Source organism: Bos grunniens, chromosome 22 (genome assembly GCF_055505025.1).
Source record: "Bos grunniens cultivar Pamir isolate PY7600 chromosome 22, Bosgru_T2T1.0, whole genome shotgun sequence".
Taxonomy (NCBI): domain Eukaryota; kingdom Metazoa; phylum Chordata; class Mammalia; order Artiodactyla; family Bovidae; genus Bos; species Bos grunniens.
Window position 1 is genome coordinate 57,776,709 of NC_141186.1, and position 20,108 is coordinate 57,796,816.

General features: G+C 49.2%; 2 protein-coding genes and 1 pseudogene across 27 annotated transcripts in view; 1 reads left to right on the forward strand and 2 right to left on the reverse strand.

Moving 5' to 3' along the window:
* NR2C2 (nuclear receptor subfamily 2 group C member 2) overlaps window positions 1-7,032 on the reverse strand; it is a 113,862-nt gene extending 106,830 nt beyond the window's left edge. For 4 of the 19 annotated variants that reach the window (XR_015151892.1, XR_015151889.1, XM_086368749.1 and 1 more), the window contains exon 1: window positions 6,894-7,031. The gene's annotated coding sequence lies outside the window, so the exon portion shown is untranslated. Of the gene's footprint in view, window positions 1-5,741; window positions 6,164-6,893 lie in introns of those variants that run through there. The other 15 variants (XR_015151890.1, XM_086368747.1, XR_015151894.1 and 12 more) reach the window with 11 other exon arrangements.
* Window positions 6,376-10,584, forward strand: LOC147348722 (uncharacterized; annotated as a pseudogene). Its single transcript, XR_015151895.1, has one exon. The product of XR_015151895.1 is annotated as an uncharacterized LOC147348722 (transcript).
* A 7,970-nt stretch (window positions 10,585-18,554) lies between these two features.
* FGD5 (FYVE, RhoGEF and PH domain containing 5) overlaps window positions 18,555-20,108 on the reverse strand; it is a 121,771-nt gene continuing 120,217 nt past the window's right edge. For all 7 annotated transcript variants that reach the window (XR_015151886.1, XM_086368737.1, XM_086368735.1 and 4 more), the window contains exon 21: window positions 18,555-19,845. Coding sequence is in view for 6 of the 7 variants with exons in the window: in XM_086368737.1 (XP_086224863.1) it covers window positions 19,809-19,845 (37 nt within the window). In the remaining variant the exon portion in view is untranslated. The remainder of the gene's footprint in view (window positions 19,846-20,108) is intronic.

The window sequence follows — 20,108 nt, forward strand, 5'->3', positions numbered from 1 at the left end:
CCTCTTGATGAAAGTCAAAGAGGAGAGTGAAAAAGTTGGCTTCAAGCTCAACATTCAGAAAACGAAGATCACGGCATCTGGTCCCATCACCTCATGGCAAATAGATGGGCAAACAGTGGAAACAGTGTCAGACTGTTTTGGGGGGCTCCAAAATCACTGCAGATGGTGACTGCAGCCATGAAATTAAAAGACGCTTGCTCCTTGGAAGAAAAGTTATGACCAACCTAGACAGCACATTCAAAAGCAGAGACATTACTTTGCTGACCAAGGTCCATCTAGTCAAAGCTATGGTTTTTCCAGTAGTCGTGTATGGATGTAAGAGTTGGACCCTAAAGCAAGCTGAGTGCTGAAAATTGATGCTTTTGAACTGTGGTGTTGGAGAAGACTCTTGAGAGTCCCTTGGACAGCAAGGAGATCAAACCAGTCCATCCTAAAGGAGATGAGTCTTGAGTATTCACTGGAAGGACTGATGTTGAAGCTGAAACTCCAGTACTTCAGCCACCTGAAGCTGGGAAAGATTGGGGGCGGGAGGAGAAGGGGATGACAGAGGATGAGATGGTTGCGTGGCATCACTGACTCAATGGAATGAGTTTGACTGGGCTCTGGGAGTTGGTGATGGACAGGGAGGCCTGGTGTGCTGCAGTCCATGGGGTTACAAAGAGTCAGACACAACTGAGCGACTGAATGATAAACATATTCTTTTCAACAAAAGGCTGACTTGCACTTTGAGACATCTGCTTTTAACCTTGGTAAAAGGTGATTTTCAATAATTCTAGGCTTATTCACCTAACCAACCTAGTAGAAGTATGCATCATTCCAAAAGCGATGGAGCAGGGGATGAGAGGCCATGAGGGCGCTACAAGTGACATTTCTGAATGTTCGACAAATACTGCACAATCAGGTACACTATATAATCACCACCACCAGGGGAGACACATCCTGAAACCTCATGGAATTAACTTCCTAAGAGCCATCCAGTCTCGGCCGGCTATCTTTCTCAGTGGAGACCTACCTGGCACACAGAGGCAGGCGGTTACTGGAGAACATGAACAAAAAACGTCAGGTGTCGCCCAGGAAAACCATGCCGCCTCAGATCTGCTCTCCGGCCCAGCAGCCTCTCACTTCTCTCCCCGCTCTTCGGATACCACTCACTCCGTTTTCCAAGCCTCAACACCTTCTCTCACACGTTCCGCTAATCCAAGCAGGAGAGAATGATAGCCTCTTCTATCACTGGCATGAAATTCCTCCCTACTGACTTCACTAACACTTCAAGGAATCAGAATCTTCAGCATTATTTGTCCATAATATTAGAATAAAAGGTTTCACCTCCTTTTAAGGACTTTTGTTGTCATTTAGTCACTCAGTCACGTTCAACTCTTCTGCAACCCATGGACTGTAGTCTGCCAGGCTTCTCTGTCCATGGGATTTCCCAGGCAAGAATAAATGGAGTGGGTTGCCAATTCCTCCTTCAGGGACTGAACCCACATTTCTTGGCCTGGCAGACGAGTTTTTTACCACTGACAGCCATGAGGGAAGCCCTCCTACTATGGACTTCAAGGCCTCTTATTACAGTGAAGCAGGTAATTTTTATTGTCCCTAAAAATCACACTTTGCCTCAGGCTGGCTGTCATGATTACAGGCTCCTTGGAGCCCGTGGGTAATCAGAAAGATACTTGAGTATCTGAACCAGTCTCTTCCTTTCCCATCCTAATTCCATCCCACCCCTCTGCTCCCAGACCCCAGATGCTGGGATAGAAAGCTGCTCTTTCTGTCCCCTAAGAGTGTCCTAAGCCAATGACCTAATCTGGGCTTTCAAGTCCTCTATCCACTCCCCCACCATCACTGTGACTTACTAGCTGAGTGTTCCCAGGGAGACTTGGCTTTGTAGAGTCCCTGCAGCTTACACTCAAGCACTCAGGATACCTGAAGAAAGGATGGAAAGCAGGAAGCAGCTGTCCCTGACAAGGGCTATGGGGAGAGAATGGCAGGGTTGGGTCACACAGAGAATCTCAGCCCCCAGGCCGAGTATGCTGAAGCAAAAGAAACTCCAACAGGTAAGGAAGAGCCTATCTTCTCAATGCGTGACAGATTCGGTTAAAGGTGATAATCATACCCGGAGGAAAAAAAGTCTACAGTAAGTTCCCTATAACGAGCAACAAAGTGAGAAGAGGAAACTAACCTCCGACAGAGGACTTCTGCAGCAGGTGGGAGGCTAGCCTTGATGAGCTGTAGCACGGATCCTTCCCAGGTTTTTCCCATGCAGTTCTGTTTAAGGGAGACTAGCATCTGCTCCACGGATGCTCTGGGACTAAAGGAGCACACGGCACAAAAGAAAGAGGACTCAAGGGTAAAAATTCCGAGAGAGTCCTGGAAATGCAGAGACATTCAGGGAGCAAGACATGCGGGCCGGCGCTCAGTGCCACGGCTTCAGGAGCCACAGGCACAACCGCCGTGCTCCCTGTGCCGCCCAAGGAGCAAGAGGCCCCTGTCCCGACCCCAGTCTCAGTGCTGGCTCCCCGCCTCCCCATCTTACAAGCAGGGAATCTCCCCACTTAAAGTTCCAGAGACAGGAGTAACTTGACTTCTTGGAGACAATCACTAAAACTTCCCAGAAGCCCTCATAAACTGGGGTTATCACAAAGTTTTTCCTCTTTCTGAAAGGCATGTTTATGACAACAAAACTTAAAGGTCACCGTAAATAAAACTGCCAAAAGCAACAAATAATTTAATAATACATATATATATATATATATATATACACACACACACACAGATATATTTAGTTTTTCCACTAAACTATGAGTTCTTTGGTTACCCTAAGGAGTTCAAGGAATCAAAAGTGCTGGATTGAAAAATAATACCAAAAAATTCTTAAACAGGACAGAAAAAAAAAAATCCAAAAATAAGTGAATAAAAGGGTGACTGTTCTAAAAATATTGTAACATTTGCAATATCTGTATTATATAAAATAAGTCAACAGAAATGTTCCATTTACCAGACTCTTAAGCAGAAGCTTGATATATACCTGACAAATGCGCTTGTGATGTTGGTAAAGCAATTACAAGGTGATTTTCAATAACTCTATTGCATGATTCATCTTTGAAAAGGTAACTATTTTAAATTAATGGCTACAAAGACTGAATTGCCAACTCTCTGCAAGCTCACTAAGTCTTCTTCTTTGTCCTTTGATCCTCTGTGATAAGAGTAAGACCAGCATTTTTTATTTCAAGAAAAATCACACTGTGCTCTAATCCTCCAGTTAAAGTAAATGGCAAGAATACATACGCTGTTTACTAGAGTTCCATTCGGAGAAGGCAATGGCACCCCACTCCAGTACTCTTGCCTGGAAAATCCCATGGACGGAGGAGCCTGGTGGGCTGTAGTCCATGGGGTCGCTAGAGTCGGACAGGACTGAGCGACTTCACTTTCACTTTTCACTTTCATGCATTGGAGGAGGAAATGGCAACCCACTCCAGTGTTCTTGCCTGGAGAATCCCAAGGACGGGGGAGCCTGGTGGGCTGCTGTCTATGGAGTCGCACAGAGTCGGACACGACTGAAGCGACTTAGCAGCAGCAGCAGAGTTCCATTCGCACTAACTTACATGCAGTTTACTTATGATACAATTATCTATTTATCTCATAAAAATAAAAAACCATAAACAAACACATTAGGTGGGTAAAAAAGGATTCCCCTCAGGTTCCTTACACATATTATGGACTTCCCAGGTGGCACAGGGGTAAAGAATCTGCCTGCCAATTCAGGAGACAAGAGACATGGGTTCAATCCCTGGATAGGGAAGAACCCCTGGAATAGAAAACCACAACCCACTCCAGTATTCCTGCCTGGAAAATTCCACAGACAGAGGAACTTGGTGGGCTACAGTCCACAGGGTCGCAAAAAGTTGGACACGACTGATGCATGCACACCATGTCTGCAGACAATGCCACACTCTGAGAAACCACTTCCTAACTCACCCAAATACTGTAGCAGATACTTATTTTACTGCTGACACTGCTTCTTAACCGCTAAACAAATCCACATAAAAACACACCAGTAATGAGCAGCAGCTTATCAGAGATATCAAAAGTATCAACAATTCAATCACTCAACAAGCAGTCACTGAGCCACTATGCTAAGTGCTGGAAATACAATGATGTGCAAAATTATTCCTGCTCGCATAAGGTAAAGGGAATCTTACTGATGGTAAAGGTATCCATCAAACGATCACATTTACGGAATGTAATTATGCAGAGAGAAATGTTATAAAGGAAAAGAACACAGTGTAAAGAAAAAGGAGTTGATCTAGACTGGTATGGGGGATCAGAGTGGGACTCCCTAAAGAAGTGAGGCTTATGCCGACATCTGCAGGACTTGGGTGGGGGGTGAGGGGGCCGGCATGGCGAGCAACAGCAAATGTGGGTTTTAAGCAAGAGGGAAGAGCATCTGAAAGGGCCTGGGGTAAAGGTAAGCCAACCCTTCAAGGAAGCTGAAAGCAGGCCGGTGTGTTTCGTGCACGAGCTTGGAATACAGGCATAAGAAAATGATGAAAAGTCTTAGAAACGTTTGAAAATAGGGAGGAGGAAAAGGACCTCTAGCATTATGTCCTGGTAGGGCTTGAGCACCATAATGCCTGTAAGAGAATTTTATAAATTGTAAAGCTCTGCACAGTTTTGTTAATAGTATGAGTCCCACTACTTCTCTTTCTAAATACACTTTTGGCCTGGATGCCAAGCGACCAGCTGAAAGCATAAGAGCCAAAATTAGTTCCCCAGAGTTCTAGTCCAGTGTTTTGCCCTACACCACATTGTCTAAAAATTTCACTGTTTGCCTCACTTAACCATCTAATGTCTTTTCCAGACAGCTAGTTCTTCATGACAATAACTCCAACTGTGAGCACTTACTACACACTTTTCTAAGCTCCTTATTTACATTTAACTCATTTAATCCTGAATTCTAGAAGGAAAGTTCTATTCACTGTTCAGATGAAGACACCGAGGCTCAAAACAGTTAAAGAACTTAGCCAAAGTCACAGGGCTCGTAAATCCTGGCACTGTTAACCCCAACCCTAGCTTCTGCCTACATCTGTGGGTAAGTATGTACGTAGAGATACACTGAGGAGGGAGAGGACAGAACGCAGGTGTCTGGAATTACAATCATATACTTGCCACCCACCAATGTCTAACTCATCTAGCACCTGGGTAATAGTGGGGCTCAGCAAGTATCTGAGGAATTGAAGGGATGACAAAGGATTTTAATGTGGAAGTAAAGTGATTTTCTGATGCTTTCCCACCAAGTCATGTATTCAACAGCTATGCATTACATGGCTTTATTTTCCTTGACGCTCGCTGATGACCCTTCTCCATTACCTTTATCATATTTCACAGACTGCAGCTCGGAGGTAGAGGGGGGAACCGATGGAGCAATGAACTAGCGGCCAGCCTCACTGCACACCAAACGCCCTTCCTCCTGGGGCTCTGCACTTTTCCCTCTCTCACGCTACTCCTTCCTTGGTTTCTTCTATTCAATCACCTTCTCACAGAGGCCTTCCCTGACCACTCAATGGCAGTTTTCTCAGGCCTGCAACACTTCACTCCCACCCCCAATTCTAGAAGAGCAGGGGCCTGGTCTATCTGGTTCTCTGAATGTATTCCAGGACCCTGGGCTGATCGAATACATATTTAACCAACGAATGAAAAGACAATACTCCGGATTCCCCTCTGTTCTCTGAAGCCCTCCATACCCGTAAGCTTTCCACTCCAGGTGGCTCCACACTCCATTTTCAACCATAACAACACTTCTGCAGGACTCGAGGTTTGCAAAGTAGCCTGGACTCCATTTTCTGAGTTGAGCACCTCACACGAACTGAGAAGGGAGGTCCGGCCTGGTAAGAACGCCCATCCTCCCATTTTAGGGTCGATGAAATTGAGCCTCAGGAAGGGGATTCGCCCGCAGCCGCGCCGACAACACGGGCAGGAGCCCTAAGAGGTGTCGCTTCCACAACGCCCTATCCCACGAGCCGACGGCCCTGGGTTCAGGATGCTTCATCACTTTTATTACTATTGTTCAGCAGCACTCATTCCGGACGCGCTCCAGGCGGAGGACGCGCCCCGGCCCTCGCCGCGTCCCCGCGCGTCCCACGCGCCCCCGGCCGCGCCCCGCCCCCAGGCCTCAGGCCCCGCCCCCAGGCCCCCGCGCCGCGCCCGGGTCTCTGCTCCCACCCCGCCAAGGGCTCCCGCGCCACGCGGGGACCACCCCCTGCCAGGAGAGCCCAATCAGCAAAGGCCCAGGGGGCGGGGCCGCGAGGCCCCGTCTCTCCTATCTGGGCGCCAATTGACCCCCTCAGCTGTCACTCATAAGGTCGCACTCGCACACCCGCCTTCCTCCCTTTCCTCCAACCCTCCCCTTCAGGGGGGGGAAAAAAAACAGAAACGGCGGTTGGGCCACGGCGGTCGCCAACGGCGGACGGGAAGCGGAGGGGAGAGGAGCTGGGGAGCGAGGGAAGGAGGGCTCTGGGAGGAGCAGGCGATGGAGGAGGAGGAGGGGAGCCCGGCCCAGCCGGAGCCGTCGCCGCCGAGGACAAAATGGCGGCGCTGGCGGAGGGCCAACTGTGAGGCGGGGCCGCGGTGTCCCCCCTCCGCCCCCACCCTCGCGCCGGCCGGGCCGGTCAGGGGGAGCCCGCTCGCCTCGCCGGCCGCGGGCGGGGAGGGGAGGGGAGCGGCCCGGCCCACTATGCAAAGCGGCCGGCGCCACCGCCCCGTGGCAAAGGTAAAAGGGTCGGGTTCAGCCGCCGCCGCAGCCGCGGCGCCTCCATGTCCGCGCGCCAGGCCCGCCCCCTCCGCCGCCGGCCCGAGCCCGCCCCGGCCCTTTTTTTTTTTCCCCCTTCAATTTTTACCTCAGGATTTGGCGCCAAAGCGGCCTCGAAGCAGGTCCCGTGTCTGCGGCGGGTCGGCCCCCGGCGCGGAGGGCAGGGCGCGGGGGGGAGGCCGGCTTCCCGACGTCGGCGTTTGGCGGGAGCCCCCGGGCCGCTTAGGCTCGCGGGGCAGCTGGCGAGAGACGGGACGCCGGGGTGGGAGCTGGACGGCGGGGGCGGGCCCGGAGGCGCCGCCGGGGTCGCGGGGAAGGAGGGGTTTGTTATTGTTTTTGTCAGTGAAAGGTCAGAGTTCGTGACCCCGGTGCCGCCGCCGCCGCCGCCGCCCGCGCGCTGGGAGGAGGAGGGCGAATGTTCTTCTTCCTCTTCCCAGCGCCAGCCTCGCCGCGGCCGCGGGGGGCGGGCGAGCACGCGATTGGCTGAGGCGCGCGCGCGCGCCGGAACGCGCCGTCCGCGCCGCTCCGGCAGGCCCCTCCGCGGCCGCGGCCCGGGCGGCGCCTCCGGTCTCCGCCGGGGTCTCCGTCCGGGCTCGGCCGCGCCGCCATACGGCCACCACGGAGCTTAAACGCCGAGGTCCTCGGGGCGAGGGGTTGGCTGGTCGTTGTCAAAAGCCGGGAGCGCCGGCCTCCCCGTTATTCGGGGTGGCTCGCCCGCGAGCTCCTCGAGGCCGGGTGGGGACCGTGTTCTCGCCGTAACGTCCCCCACCCGGGCCTCCGCCGAGCCCAGCCGAAGCCTCTGTGCTTGTGGACTGAAGAAGTGATGGCGGCGGAGCGCCCGGAGGGCGGAAGTGGGTGGTTTGTTGGGTGGGCGTTGACCTGTTCGTGCCCTCGGTCCGGATGATCCGAGGATGCACCACCTTCTGGGAGTATCAGGTAACGTGTTGAAGCCCTCCCAAGCCTGTCACTGTCTTTTCTGGAATATATGCCCCAAGTCTTACGTCCAGAGTCTCCTCGCGATTTGAAACTGAACAGTGCTTCCGTTCAGTTCAGTCGCTCAGTAGTGTCCGACTCTTGGCGACCCCATGGACTGCAGCACGCCAGGCCTCCCTGTACATCACCAACTCCCGGAGCTTGCTCACACTCATGTCCATCGAGTCGGTGATGCCATCCAACCGTCTCATCCTCTGACGTCCCCTTCTCCTCCTGCCTTCAGTCTTTCCCATCATCGGGGTCTTTCCCAGTGAGTCAGTTCTCATCAGGTGGCCAAAGGATTGGAGCTTCAGCTTCAGCATCAATCAGTCCTACCAATGAAGTGCAACAATGGTTTAAGTGTATACAAAGAAACTCCTTGTAGAGTTGCTTACGTATACAAATAGTTGATTCTCTTGATCCTATGAATCTTGGGTTGTAGGTATTCACTAGATATTTCTCTTAGTGATGATTTGACTTGCTTTGCATGGTGCGGACTGCCGTTTTATTTGAGACGCCCTGAATTGCATAGGCCAGACCGCTTGATGACCCTGCTTCTGATAGGCCTAAGATCCGCTGCTAATTGATTTTTTTCCTGAACTTTTCTTGTTTATTATTAATAAATTCTGACTCGAAAATGGATGATTTAACCATTTGTTGTTTTTTTTTTTTTTAACCAGTAGCCATTTAGCTTTTATCAGTGTGACCTCAACTTTGAGTATTTTCTCCATAATCTTGTAATATTTTTATTTGATAGGAAATGCCTTAACACACCCATATGCCTTGTTTTCACCTCTCAAGGAAGAGGAAGATGAGAACCAGAAAGGTCAAATGATATGCCTAAGGGAACACAGTATTTTAACGATAAATCCTTGTAAACATGTACTGCTTTGTAATTGTGTACTTCCCGGCCAACCCCCCCCCCCCCTCCCCCGGCCATTAGGTAGGTTTTCAACGTTGTATACCACTTCTAGCTATAGCTTTAAAATACATACATTGAGGTTTTTTGTGGGGTTTTTGGGGGGGGGGGGGGCAAACAAAACTGTACTAGATTTTGAAATGAACACTAAACAATGTTTCTCTGATGGCTTATGATTTTCTCCTTTTAATACAGTTCTGTGAACAAGGCAGTGTTATTTCATTTTACTGAGGTGAAAGAACTGATGCCCAGATAAGTGACCTTTCTGGTGCTCCGGGTGCAGAAAGTGAAGCCAGATCTCTGATCAGTCCTTTTGCCATGCCATATCGGTTTGCTCTGTTTGTAGTAGTAGTCAACGAATTGCCGGTTAAAACCTTGGTTAATGTTGATACTACCAGTAATAGCAGGACCTTCCTGGCGGTCCAGTGGTTAAGACTTGGCTTTCCAATGCAAGGAAGAGGAGGCCTGGTCCAGGAGCTAAGATCCCACATGCCTTGTGGGCAAAAAAACAGAAGCAATATTGTAATAAATTCAATAAAGATTAAAAAAAAATTTTAATAGCAAGCCTTCATAATCCTGAGCGCTTTTCTGCCTCAGAAAACAAGTACATGGACATGCACTGGCAGACTGCTGTTAGAGTATGACAGGCCTCTGCAAACGGAGGTGGGCACTGCCAGAGTGCCGGTTTTTTGCTCCACTGTGTGTTGGGCAGAAGTTTTTAGTGGTAACTCTTAAGTGACTTTGTAACACTTGATGGATTTTATAATAACAAAAATACACACATTGTGTTACACTAGCTATACTTTTTTTGACTAGTAATAGGAAGTATCCACATTTGCATTCACAGTTGCTTTGAAAGTTGTTTTATCAACCTTTTAAGGATTCTTGGGGAGTGTACTATAGAACTGCCAGGTGCATGCTGGGTCTGAAAGCTCTGGGTGGGGCCTGGCATGAGCATGTCTGCTGGGCATCCCGGGTCATTCTGATGCACGCCACAGGCTCAAATCACTGCGTGAACTCCAAAAATGTGGCAAAAAGAAAACTTCTTGTTCAAAAAATTTTTTTAACTTCTTGACTGCCTGAAGAGTGCTCATTCACAGAGCCGTTGGGAGTGACCTGTCCGGCAGTGCCCAGTGCTTGTACGTGCCTTGCCTCAGCACCTGCCCACACTGAGCCTGTGCTGAAACGTGCCTTGTCCTCATCTCAGCCCGTAACACAGTTCCTAGTACACAGTGGGTATGAAGTGGGCACCTAGTGCATGCTTTTCCCAGCAGCAGCGTATGATGAGCAGTGTTGGTATCGTCAGCTTGTTTTTACGGATGAACTCAAGTGAAAACATGGTTTAGTTGGACTTCCTGGACTGGCCTGTGAGCCCGGGCCTCCTAGCTCCCTGCACAGAGCTTGTGAATGGGATCCAGGCATTCCCTCCTCGGCCTCTGTGGTCCTCTGGACAGGTTTTTTTTCCCACAACACTTAAACAGGTCTGTTCTGCAGTCATTAACTGAGAGCAGGAAGATCATCATGCAGTTTTCATTTTGTACCTGAGTAGATGTTTTTTGCCATCCAAGCTTATCTGTGTTTAAATGATAAATGTTAATGAAAATCAAGTTTTAATTAAACAATAGTTGTAGATGTGCTAAATTTTTCAAATTACTATTATCAGTAGAGTTTCTTTTTACCTAAAAGGTATGGCTTTTGTGATAGCGTAAATAATGGTTTTTCCTTTTTATTTTCATAGACTAGGAAGACTTAATGATTACCTTCGTAAGTCCTTATGTACATCTTTGTACCATTTTTCTGTAATAGCCCGTTATTGTATATAGTATTTGTGACACTTCTGTCATTTATATAATTATGACATGTTTATAAAATAAACTTTTAAACCTCATATAATTGTTACTAGCCTTTAAAAAAAAAAACTTGGAATATGAATAGATGTAATCACTGAATACCAGATTGCACATTCCTTATACTTATGCATTATCCTGTTTAATCTTCACAATAACCCTGTGAAGTAGATGGTATTATCTTTTCTTTTTTTTCACAACTGAAGAGGCAGGAAACCTTTAACAGAGGGAGAATAATCTGCAAAGTCACCTGGATGGCATATGCTGGGACATTTATCAATAGTGATTTCTGCTAAGTTTTATATATATTTATATATTTTGGTCATGCTGCCCAGCTTGAGGGATCTTAGTTTCCAAACCAGGATTGAGCCCATGCGCTGGGCAGTGAAAGCCTAACCACTGGGAATGGTTAGGACCGCCAGGGAATTCCTTCTGCTTAGTCTCTTCTGTCCTTGAGGACTTAGAAAAGAAGAAAACCTTTCTCTTCTACCCACCTCTGCGATTCTGTCACAGTCGAGCTTTGTCACAGTAGAAGTTTACTTGGGGAAGTCTCAGCTTCTGTATTTGTGACCCATGTTCTTCCCAGGTAGAGGAAGCCTGGTGCTGCAGTGGATGGATGGTTCTGGAACACAGGAACACTAAGTGGGTCCCAGACCGCTCCGGAGTGGCTTTTACTGAGTCATGACTCTAAGGGGTTTTTGTTGTTTCTGTTTGGTTTTTGGCCACGCTGAGCAGCATGACCAGGGATGTTAAATCCCTGCTCGGGGAAGTGCCACCTCTGGTTTCTGCCCCCTGGCTCCCGTGCCTTAGTAAGTTGTACTTGGTTCACATTATCTTGAAAACATAAGGGAAAACCTGATTGTCTTCTCAGAACAGGGCACCTGCTGGGACTTCCCTGGTGGTCCAGTGGTTAAGACCCCACGCTTCCAGGGCAGAGGGCACAGGCTTGATCCCCGGACGGGAAACTAAGATCCTGCATCCCACGAGGCATGGCAAATAAATAAACCTACTTTTTAAAAAAATCTGCCTGCCCTTGTCCCTGTTTTAGAATATGGTTGGGAGCCATGTGTTTTTAAATGTCATCTAATTGGGCCTCTTTGAGTCGTGAGGCCTGGAGTTCTTTACTAACCCAGCACCACTTCAAGAGCTAAGCCACTTGGGGCTGTCAGCCGTCTAAAACAGCATTCCTTGAGGTTCCTAAGAGATGAGTTCCACCCCACAACCTGTTCACTATAGCCCAGGAAATGCACCTCAAAGCAGAGATGCCTTGGGAAAGCCTCTCTCAAGTGCTTTGCTTTGGATTCTGCCCTCAGCCTCGGGGAGAGAGGGGACGCTGCTAGAGGCCTCCGGCTTCCAGGGAGCTCTGGGTGCACGGTCAAGACTGAGGGTCTAGACAACACAGACCCCCTTGGTTTTACCCTTGCATTTGGCCCCTCCTCCTCTGGTCCCACGTTTAGGTCTTAGCTCTGTCCTAACTGCTGTGGTTTCCTAGCCTTCCTAACTAATCCAAGTAGCTTCCCTCTGTATCCATTCATTCATCCACCCTTCCTTGCTGCTGCTGAAACAGCCACTCCTTGCCCTCTTCTGTTTAAGAAGTTCTAATGGTTCTGCATTGCTTAGGGCTGAAGGGAAAACTCAGATGCCTAAGGGGAGGACCTTGAGTGAGGGTAGGAGCCGAGGGTAGGAGTCTAGCAGGCAGTCTAAGGGAGGTTCAGAAACACCATTCGTATGTTAAATGGTGTTAGTGACCCAGCCCCTCATTGGCACCTGGAATGCGGCCCAGAGACACCTCATCTCAGATTTCTCAAGAGAAGCCAGGAGTCCAGATGTGTAAACGTGAAATCTCTTACCTTTAAAGTACTGGCAGTTTGCAACCAGTTTCTAAAGTCTGCAGGCCAAGCAGCATCTTTTAACCGTGGTTCTGGGCCTCAGAACTAGTTTGGGACCTTTGAGTAAGCAGATAAAATCCAAACTCCTGAGCCAGGGTGATCGAAAGTCCTTCCCAGGGGTCCTTTCTGCCACCTTCAGATGGCAGTGGTGATCTCTCCACAAAAACACTGGGGAACTCAGAACTGTGATTCTATTGAGCATACAGAACTCATCTCAAGGAAGGGAACATGGCAGGCAGAAACGAGCCCCCCATTTAAAAGTTGAATCCAAAGTGTGTGTGTGTGTGTGCGTGTGTGTGTGTGTGTATGCTGCAGATGGGGGCCCGTTCCTCTTCTAGTTCTTGTATTTTGAATAAACTTCATGTCTCCTGCCAGGGCAGGAGGAGAGCAGTCACTTGTCTGTATAGCGTGGGGTCAGGGGATGAGGGTCTCAGGGTTCCTTAGAGACACTCACCTGGCACTCCTGTCTTTACCCCCATCGTGGCCTTCCCAGACCCTGTGCCTTCGGCTTCTGAGCCTGTTTGGGAAGCAGGGGCCAATGTGTCTGGCTGGCATCTCCCCCTGGGGGCACTTCAGTGTTCAAATTCTGTGCCAAGGTAGCCATCACTGTCCCTGCATGTTGTATCTTCCAAAACTGACAGTTTCCACAGCCTATGCCTCTTGGATTTTCTCTGTCCTTCAGGTTACATCTTTTTATTCATTTACTGTCCTTTCTGTAGGTTTGGGAGGGAGCCAAGAAATGCATGTTTCCTGGTTATCTAGCTGCTGCTTGAGGCTCCAGGTTTCAACATGAAATTTGATTTGTTCAAAGACATTTCGGAAATGACAGGTAAATCAGCATTTCTTTGTGCTAGGAAAGTCAAGATTTATGAGTGGATCAGAGTTTCGATCAGCAAAGTCAGTTTCCAGAAAAACAAAGAATTTTTGTAGATTTGCCATGAATTTCATACATTTTCCTCTTTGTAGTATTTTGAAGCTTTTAGAAAATAAAACCAAAAAAAAAAAAAAAGAAAAGAAAACTAAGTGTCTTTACTTTTGAATACATGACTTTAATTCTTCTGTTTTGGTTTAATTTGTCTAATTGAAACTTTGTGCTCTTTATTTTCCCCCCTTACCTGATACTTTTAAGCCAGTGGTTCAAAAAATTTTTTTGACCATGATCTATTAAGTATATTTTATATCAACAAGCAGCACATCATATATAGTATGCACGCATGTGTGCTTAGCCGCTTCAGTCATGTCTGACTCTGCACCCTGTAGACTGTGAACCTGCCAGGCTCCTCTGTCCATGGGATTCTCCAGGCAAGAATACTGCAGCGGGCTGCCATGCCCTCCTCCAGGGGATCTTCCCAACCCAAGGATTGAACCCGTCTCTTACATCTTTTGTATTGACAGGCGGGTTCTTTAGCACTAGCGCCACCTGAGAGGCTGCACATATACATAGTATATATGTGTATACATATGATTAAAACAAAAATGTCATGAACCTGGTCCCTGGCGATGATGGAGTATTCTGCTGCCTTCTACTTTGCTCTCTGTTGTGCAAGGCAGGGCGGGGTCCTGGTTGTGATCCATGACACTGATTTCGTAACTTACTTCCAGAGTTTGAAAAACAAGGAAAAAGAAATTTCATTTATGGTGCTTTTTTTCCCCTTTTTTGCTTTGTGCTTTCTGAATACAGATTTTCTCTTGTCCAAGCTTCTCTTTCGTTCCCCACACTGTTACAACATCACCCTTGAAAGGTGATCAGCATAGAGAAGAGACCTGTCACTCTGCTCTGCCAACACAGAACGCCCTTTACTGTAAGACATCATCAACCACCTGTCCACAGAAGAGACCTGGGCCACATACACAGCGTGTCTGCAAAATTGCTCCATGATCACCAGGACACTGTGAGGGTGGCCACGGGGCGTTAAGCTTCTCCTCAGAGTTCTATGGAAGGGGATGTTGCCATGCCAGGCAGCGGCTCTGCAGTCCCGGGTCTGACAGAGTCAGGCTGGTTTCCCCTCCGATGTCCACCGCCTCGGCCATGTATTCCTCCTGAGATCGTCTGGCACAGTGTCGAATTCTAAAAGGTGCCTTGAAGTCTTGTCATGGTACCAGTGACAGCCCTCATTCCTAACACATCATTCCAGATGCCCTTGGGTCTCCTCTTCGGCTCAGAATCTGATTATCCACTGACGACTCCAAGCCTGGCCACAAGCTGGGGTCACTGCCCACAGACCAAGCTTTGACTCTGAAAACCTTCCCAGACCCTCCCAAGCCCAGATCCCCAGCCTGCACATCCACAATGTCCCGAGGGCACTTGTAAACCTAGAGAAGGGAACCCCAGAAGAGAGGGGTGAGCCACAGAGGAGCCCAAGGCCACGCAGGCAAGGTGGGGATGAACTCCACTTCATGCTGGTCATCTCAGGCCACAGAACCTACACAGCTGTCCCCTGGGCTGGCTCCCCCTCCAATGTTACCTGCCGTGCCCCAAGGAGGGCAGCCTTGGTAAAGTGGTCCAGCCTCTGTTTGCAACATGTGGTACATGGGTGGTCACCCCGACAATACTGGTCTGGCTTCACATGACCGACAGGCCCCCGACTGTGCCCTGCTTGGTTTCACTTCTGGAAACAGCCCCGTCCCTTGGGGACATGACCACCCCCCGGGACACAGAGGTGTTCTCTCTCCCTAGGAACTGGAGTGGCAAGGGTATGATGGCTTCGACCCCAAAATAAGACCTATCCGTTCTTACAGGACACATATTAACTGCAGCCTTCAGGCATGACTTCACCACAAGATATAAATTCACAAAGGGTTCGAGAATAGCAAGTAATTGATCAATTTTTAGATTATTATTTATAAATACATCTTAGAAATTCTAACCTATTCCATTATGTGAGAAACATGTGATGAATCCCCAAGATCACTTGCCTTAAAAATCCTTTATATGTGAGTGTTCCTCCTAACATGTCAACTGAATCACACTAGAAGCATGAAATGTTACAACTTTTTAAAGCATGTGTACTTTGGATTTTAAATATTAAGTTGGATTTTAAATACCCCATCTTAAGTTGAAGCCAACCTTGTGCCGTATCATTGCAGAAAAACAGAACTGTATTCACCGTTGCAATTAGACACTGAAATAACACTGGATTACGTACATGGCTGGATAAAGAAATGCATTGTGTGTGTTATGACTTTGGGGAAAAGGTCCTACGGATTAGTCCACGGCAGTCAGAGTTTTCTGTTGATTTTAGGAGGGACTTCACATTGCAAGTCTGAGAAAATATTAATAACTCAGAGTATCAGCAGTTATAAGCATAGGTTTCCCGATCGTGAGTGTGTGACCCCAGGCTAGTGACACAAGGTCTCTATTCCCCCGTTTCCTCATCTGCAAAACAGAGATAATAAGAACGCACCTCAACGGGTCCTTGGGACGATTAAATGGAGGAGCGGGGTTAAGGTGCTTAGAGTCCTTCATGCCGAGATGCTCGCTATTTATTATTTGTTGTTAAGAATCACACAAAGGTCTCCTAGGAGCTTGTGAGAGGCCAGTGCCGTTGGCTGCTGATTCAGTAACTGTTTGATTAGCGGCTTAAAATACAGGTAACATCAAACCAGCTTCCCCAAAGTCCCTGAAAGTAATAGCAATATATGCAACAGATGCCCCAAAAATGCTTATGTAAGTTACTCTCCCATAAAACATACCCAAATTCACAGCAAGGCACAGCCCTTGCACTACACTAATCCAAACCACAGTCTTCTTTTCAGAAAATGTGGCTCCAGAGAGTGGCCACTGGGGCTGAGTCCCCAGCAGCCAGCCCACCCCACTCCTTTTCCCCCAGCTGACGGGTCTATGCGGGTCACCTTGGTGCCCTTCACAGTGACCAGCTCACTAAGTGTGGTCCGGCAGCCGTGTGCAGGGCCCGCTCAGTGCTTCTAAGAAAAAGCTATAGCCCCCACCACTGGGGGTGGTCGGCGGTCAGCCTCTTGGGAACCAGCCTTGAAATCAAGCTGACAATGGACAGTAGGTCAGAGAAACCCAAAAAGTCTGGAGCTTGGGAGACACTGTCCAGCCCTGAACCCATCCTGCTCTCCCATCTCCTCTGGGTGAGCTGATCTCCTAGCTGTCTAACGCAGTGTGAGGTTGGTTTCCTTTTCCTTGCTATTGAAAAACAGACATCTTAGTGTGGACACAACTGTCCCCTCAACTGACAGTTAACACGGAAGCACGGAAGCCTCCCTGCTCACAGAGGCTGCACACCCCAGGCTGAAGCCATGAATGGAAGAATCTTCCAGAATGTTGTTGACTTTGTCTCAAGGCAGAGAGAAAGCTGGGCTCCATCTGCTCCTAGCACTCCCAGCCCAGGTGGCCTCGTCACGATTTACAGCCTCAGTGTTCAGCGACGCCATCTCCACTGTCAATCAAACGAGAGGTTGGACTAGACGGAGAAAGGACTCCAAGCTGCACACCTCAGCCCCGGAGCATGGTGCACGCCCCGACACCCCCTGGGCGTCAGCCCCCACGCCTCCCCGGCCCAGGCCGCGTCCAGGGGAGTCTGTCAGCCTGAGTAGAACAGCTCAGAGTGGATTTCTGACACCCAGAAGTTCCATTAAGGGACCCAGGACCTCAGTCACTGTCCCCGGACGTTCCCGTGTGCCCGTGCGCGCTGTGTCGGTGACCACAATCACTTCTTCCTGCTGATGAGGCCCCACCCAGGCTGGAGAGACGCACCCGGTCTCAGGAAAGCTGTGAAACCGCCACGGTTAAAGAGAGTGCTACCTGCCTTCCAGGGCCGGGGACTGCAGTCCGCTTTGACAGACAGCTGGTGTGCGCTGAACGCTCTGGGGGGCCGGGAGGGTCTCCGGGTGATAGGTGAAGGCCTGGGGGCTCCGAGCCGCTGGTTCCTGAGCCACAGCACAGCGTCCTCCCTAGAAATGCACTCTGCTGGGGACATGTTGGAGGGGCTGCCTGGCACCCCCGGCGGGCAGGCGGAGAAGCAGTGAATTGGGGGGCCGTGGGCAGCTGCTCCTCCAGCCTCCCGGCCCAGGGAGAAGTGCCATCAGCCAAGTGGGTGGCTTCCCCTGAGTTACTCCAGGCTCACCCAGCGGACAGACAGTGACATGAACACGTAAGGCAAGTCGGACAGAGACAGGGGCAGGCGAGGGACAACAAAAAAGTGGGCCAGTAGAAATCCGATGAAATGAGTCCACTGAGAATTAGGGGGAACACAGAAGAAAACAAGGCGCCCAGGTAACCAGGCGGGTCAGGGCCCCGTCACACAGGAGCTGTGGAAGACCTCTGTGGCTCCCTCCTACAAGACCCATCCAGTGTGTTCTATCTACAACCCGGGCTTCTATCAGGGGCAACTATTCACCGAGAATAAAAAGCCCTGTCACAGCTCCTTTAGAGGATCAGAAACAGGATGTCACTCGGGGGAAGAAACCTTCAAGGGACTTCCGGACACATAATTCTCCCTGGAGCTCAGAAACTGATAACGGGGCCGCAGCACAGGCAGGCTGGGGAAGTGCCCACTTCCTCTCTGAAGTCCTGCTGCACTTAAAAAATATATACATATTAATTAAATTAAATATAAATTAAATTAAAATTTATTAAAAATTTTAAAATATTTATTTATTCATTGGGCTGTACTAGGTCTTAGCTGTAAAGGCAGGACCTTAGAGCTTCGTTGCAGCCTGCAGATGTGGCATTCAAACTCTTAGTTGCAACACATGGGATCTGGTTCCCTGACCTGGGATCGAACCCAGGTCCCTGGATTGAAAGCCTGGAGCCTTAGCCACTGGACCGCCAGGGAAGTCCCTTGCTGTGCTTTTTAAAGGATCAAAGAGTCTAGAAGGCCCGTCTCAATATGCCTGATGGTGAAGATGATTCCATGGGAGTTAAGTCCTCAAAAATTAACAAGAAGACCTCTCTCATCACTTAGTCTGGGTCCTCAAGATGTTTAACCAAACATTTTTAAAGAAGAACTGCAAACTAGAAAAAAAAATTCCCCTGAAAATATTTAATGTAAGCTAATTCCTGGAGATGTGCTTTTTATAAAACATTGATTAGCAACTGACTTTTTTTTTTTTTTAGGGAACAGGGCAACAGGAAGGTGGGGACAGACATCAGAAAATGATATGATTGCTTTTTATTTCGATGAGAGTAACAAGGAAGCCCCCCGCCACTCTGCCTTATGTAAAAACACGTCCAGCATCGTGAGCAGCAGTCATCAGCGGGAAGGGACCAAGCCCCAGGCACCCACAGAGCATCTTCAAGCCATAATTCTAGGCTCCCTCAACTGTGTGCAGAGCCACTGGCCAACACCACGAATTCAGCTTCCCATCGCATCTTGTCTTCTCTCCTTTCCTCTCTTTCAAGGCTTCAGGAATACAGCAGAAGGATCACGATGTGGAAAACAAGGACAGTTCTCACAAGCACATCGCTGTCGGCCTGTGCGGGGTAAACTCAGGAAGGCACGCAATAAATTAAAGCAGACCCCGTCTCTCGGGAGGGTCTGCAGTGGCCTCCAGGGTGGGGACCGGGTCTGCCAGCAGCCGAGTTTCCAGCACTGGTGAGGTGTCAGGACCGCCACAGGGAGGAGGCAGTTTCCTCCTTTCGGAAGCCGCGTCGGTCTGCAGGGTGAGTGCTTGCTTGGAGGAGACAGTCCTCCGCTTCTGCTCCGGGGCTGCCTGGCCCTGCGCTCTCCGAGGCCAGGGGGACCCTCCCGGTGTTACCTGCTGACGCACCACAGCCAGTGCTGGTGGCAAATTAGTCCACAGGACTCCATCTACCACTGACTTACAGAAGTCCCTTGGGGTGGGGGGGAAAATCAAACCGGAGGTTGCTGCTCAGTAAAATAAAGTGCTTTTTGTTGAGAGTAGCTGTTATTTACTGGTTGATTTTTCATTTCACCTGAGGCACCGACATCAACGACATGAAAGGCGATCATGTTTACCAGGAGTAAAAAAAAACTGTAAAAGCTTGTTTCTACTAAGAAGCCTGCAGTTCTACAACGTACTTCTCTACTGGTTTCCACGTCTTCATGTTACTAAATTTTAACACACTACTGGAAAGGGAAATAGTTTACGCTGGAGTGGGGAGGGTGGAAAACACAGAGACAGAAAAGGTCCATAAATATCCCTTAAGGGGTCCACTTGTGAAGGTGTGAGAGAGGGGGTGACAGCCAAGAAGGCCAGGCCCCGCGCTGAATCCAGATATCCCTTAAGGGGTCCACTGGTAAAGGTGTGAGAGAGGGGATGACAGCCAAGAAGGCCAGGCCCCGCGCTGAATCCAGATGTGTCTGGACGGGCGGAGACACGGATTGGCTTCTGGAAGGGTCCACATATCAACCTAAGAGTGTGCTCTGAGTCCACATGCTAGGTAACTGCTATAACACACTTGCATCTTCCATGGCCTCGATCCACCTGCAACACAGAAGAGAGGAGACACTCGGTTCTGCCTGGAACTCTGGTCACGGAACCCAAGAGTGATGAGACAACGGTATCACTAATCCAAGGTGAGCGACCAGGTCCCATTCTGTGTGCTTGCCTAGCATTTAGCAAAAGGCCCAGAGTGCAGTGCACAGTTGCTGAATCAATGCACGCCTGTATGGGTGAGTCATAATACAGGTGGACCTCACTTTATCATGCTTTGCTTTCCTGTGCTCAGAGACACTGCGTTTTCTCTA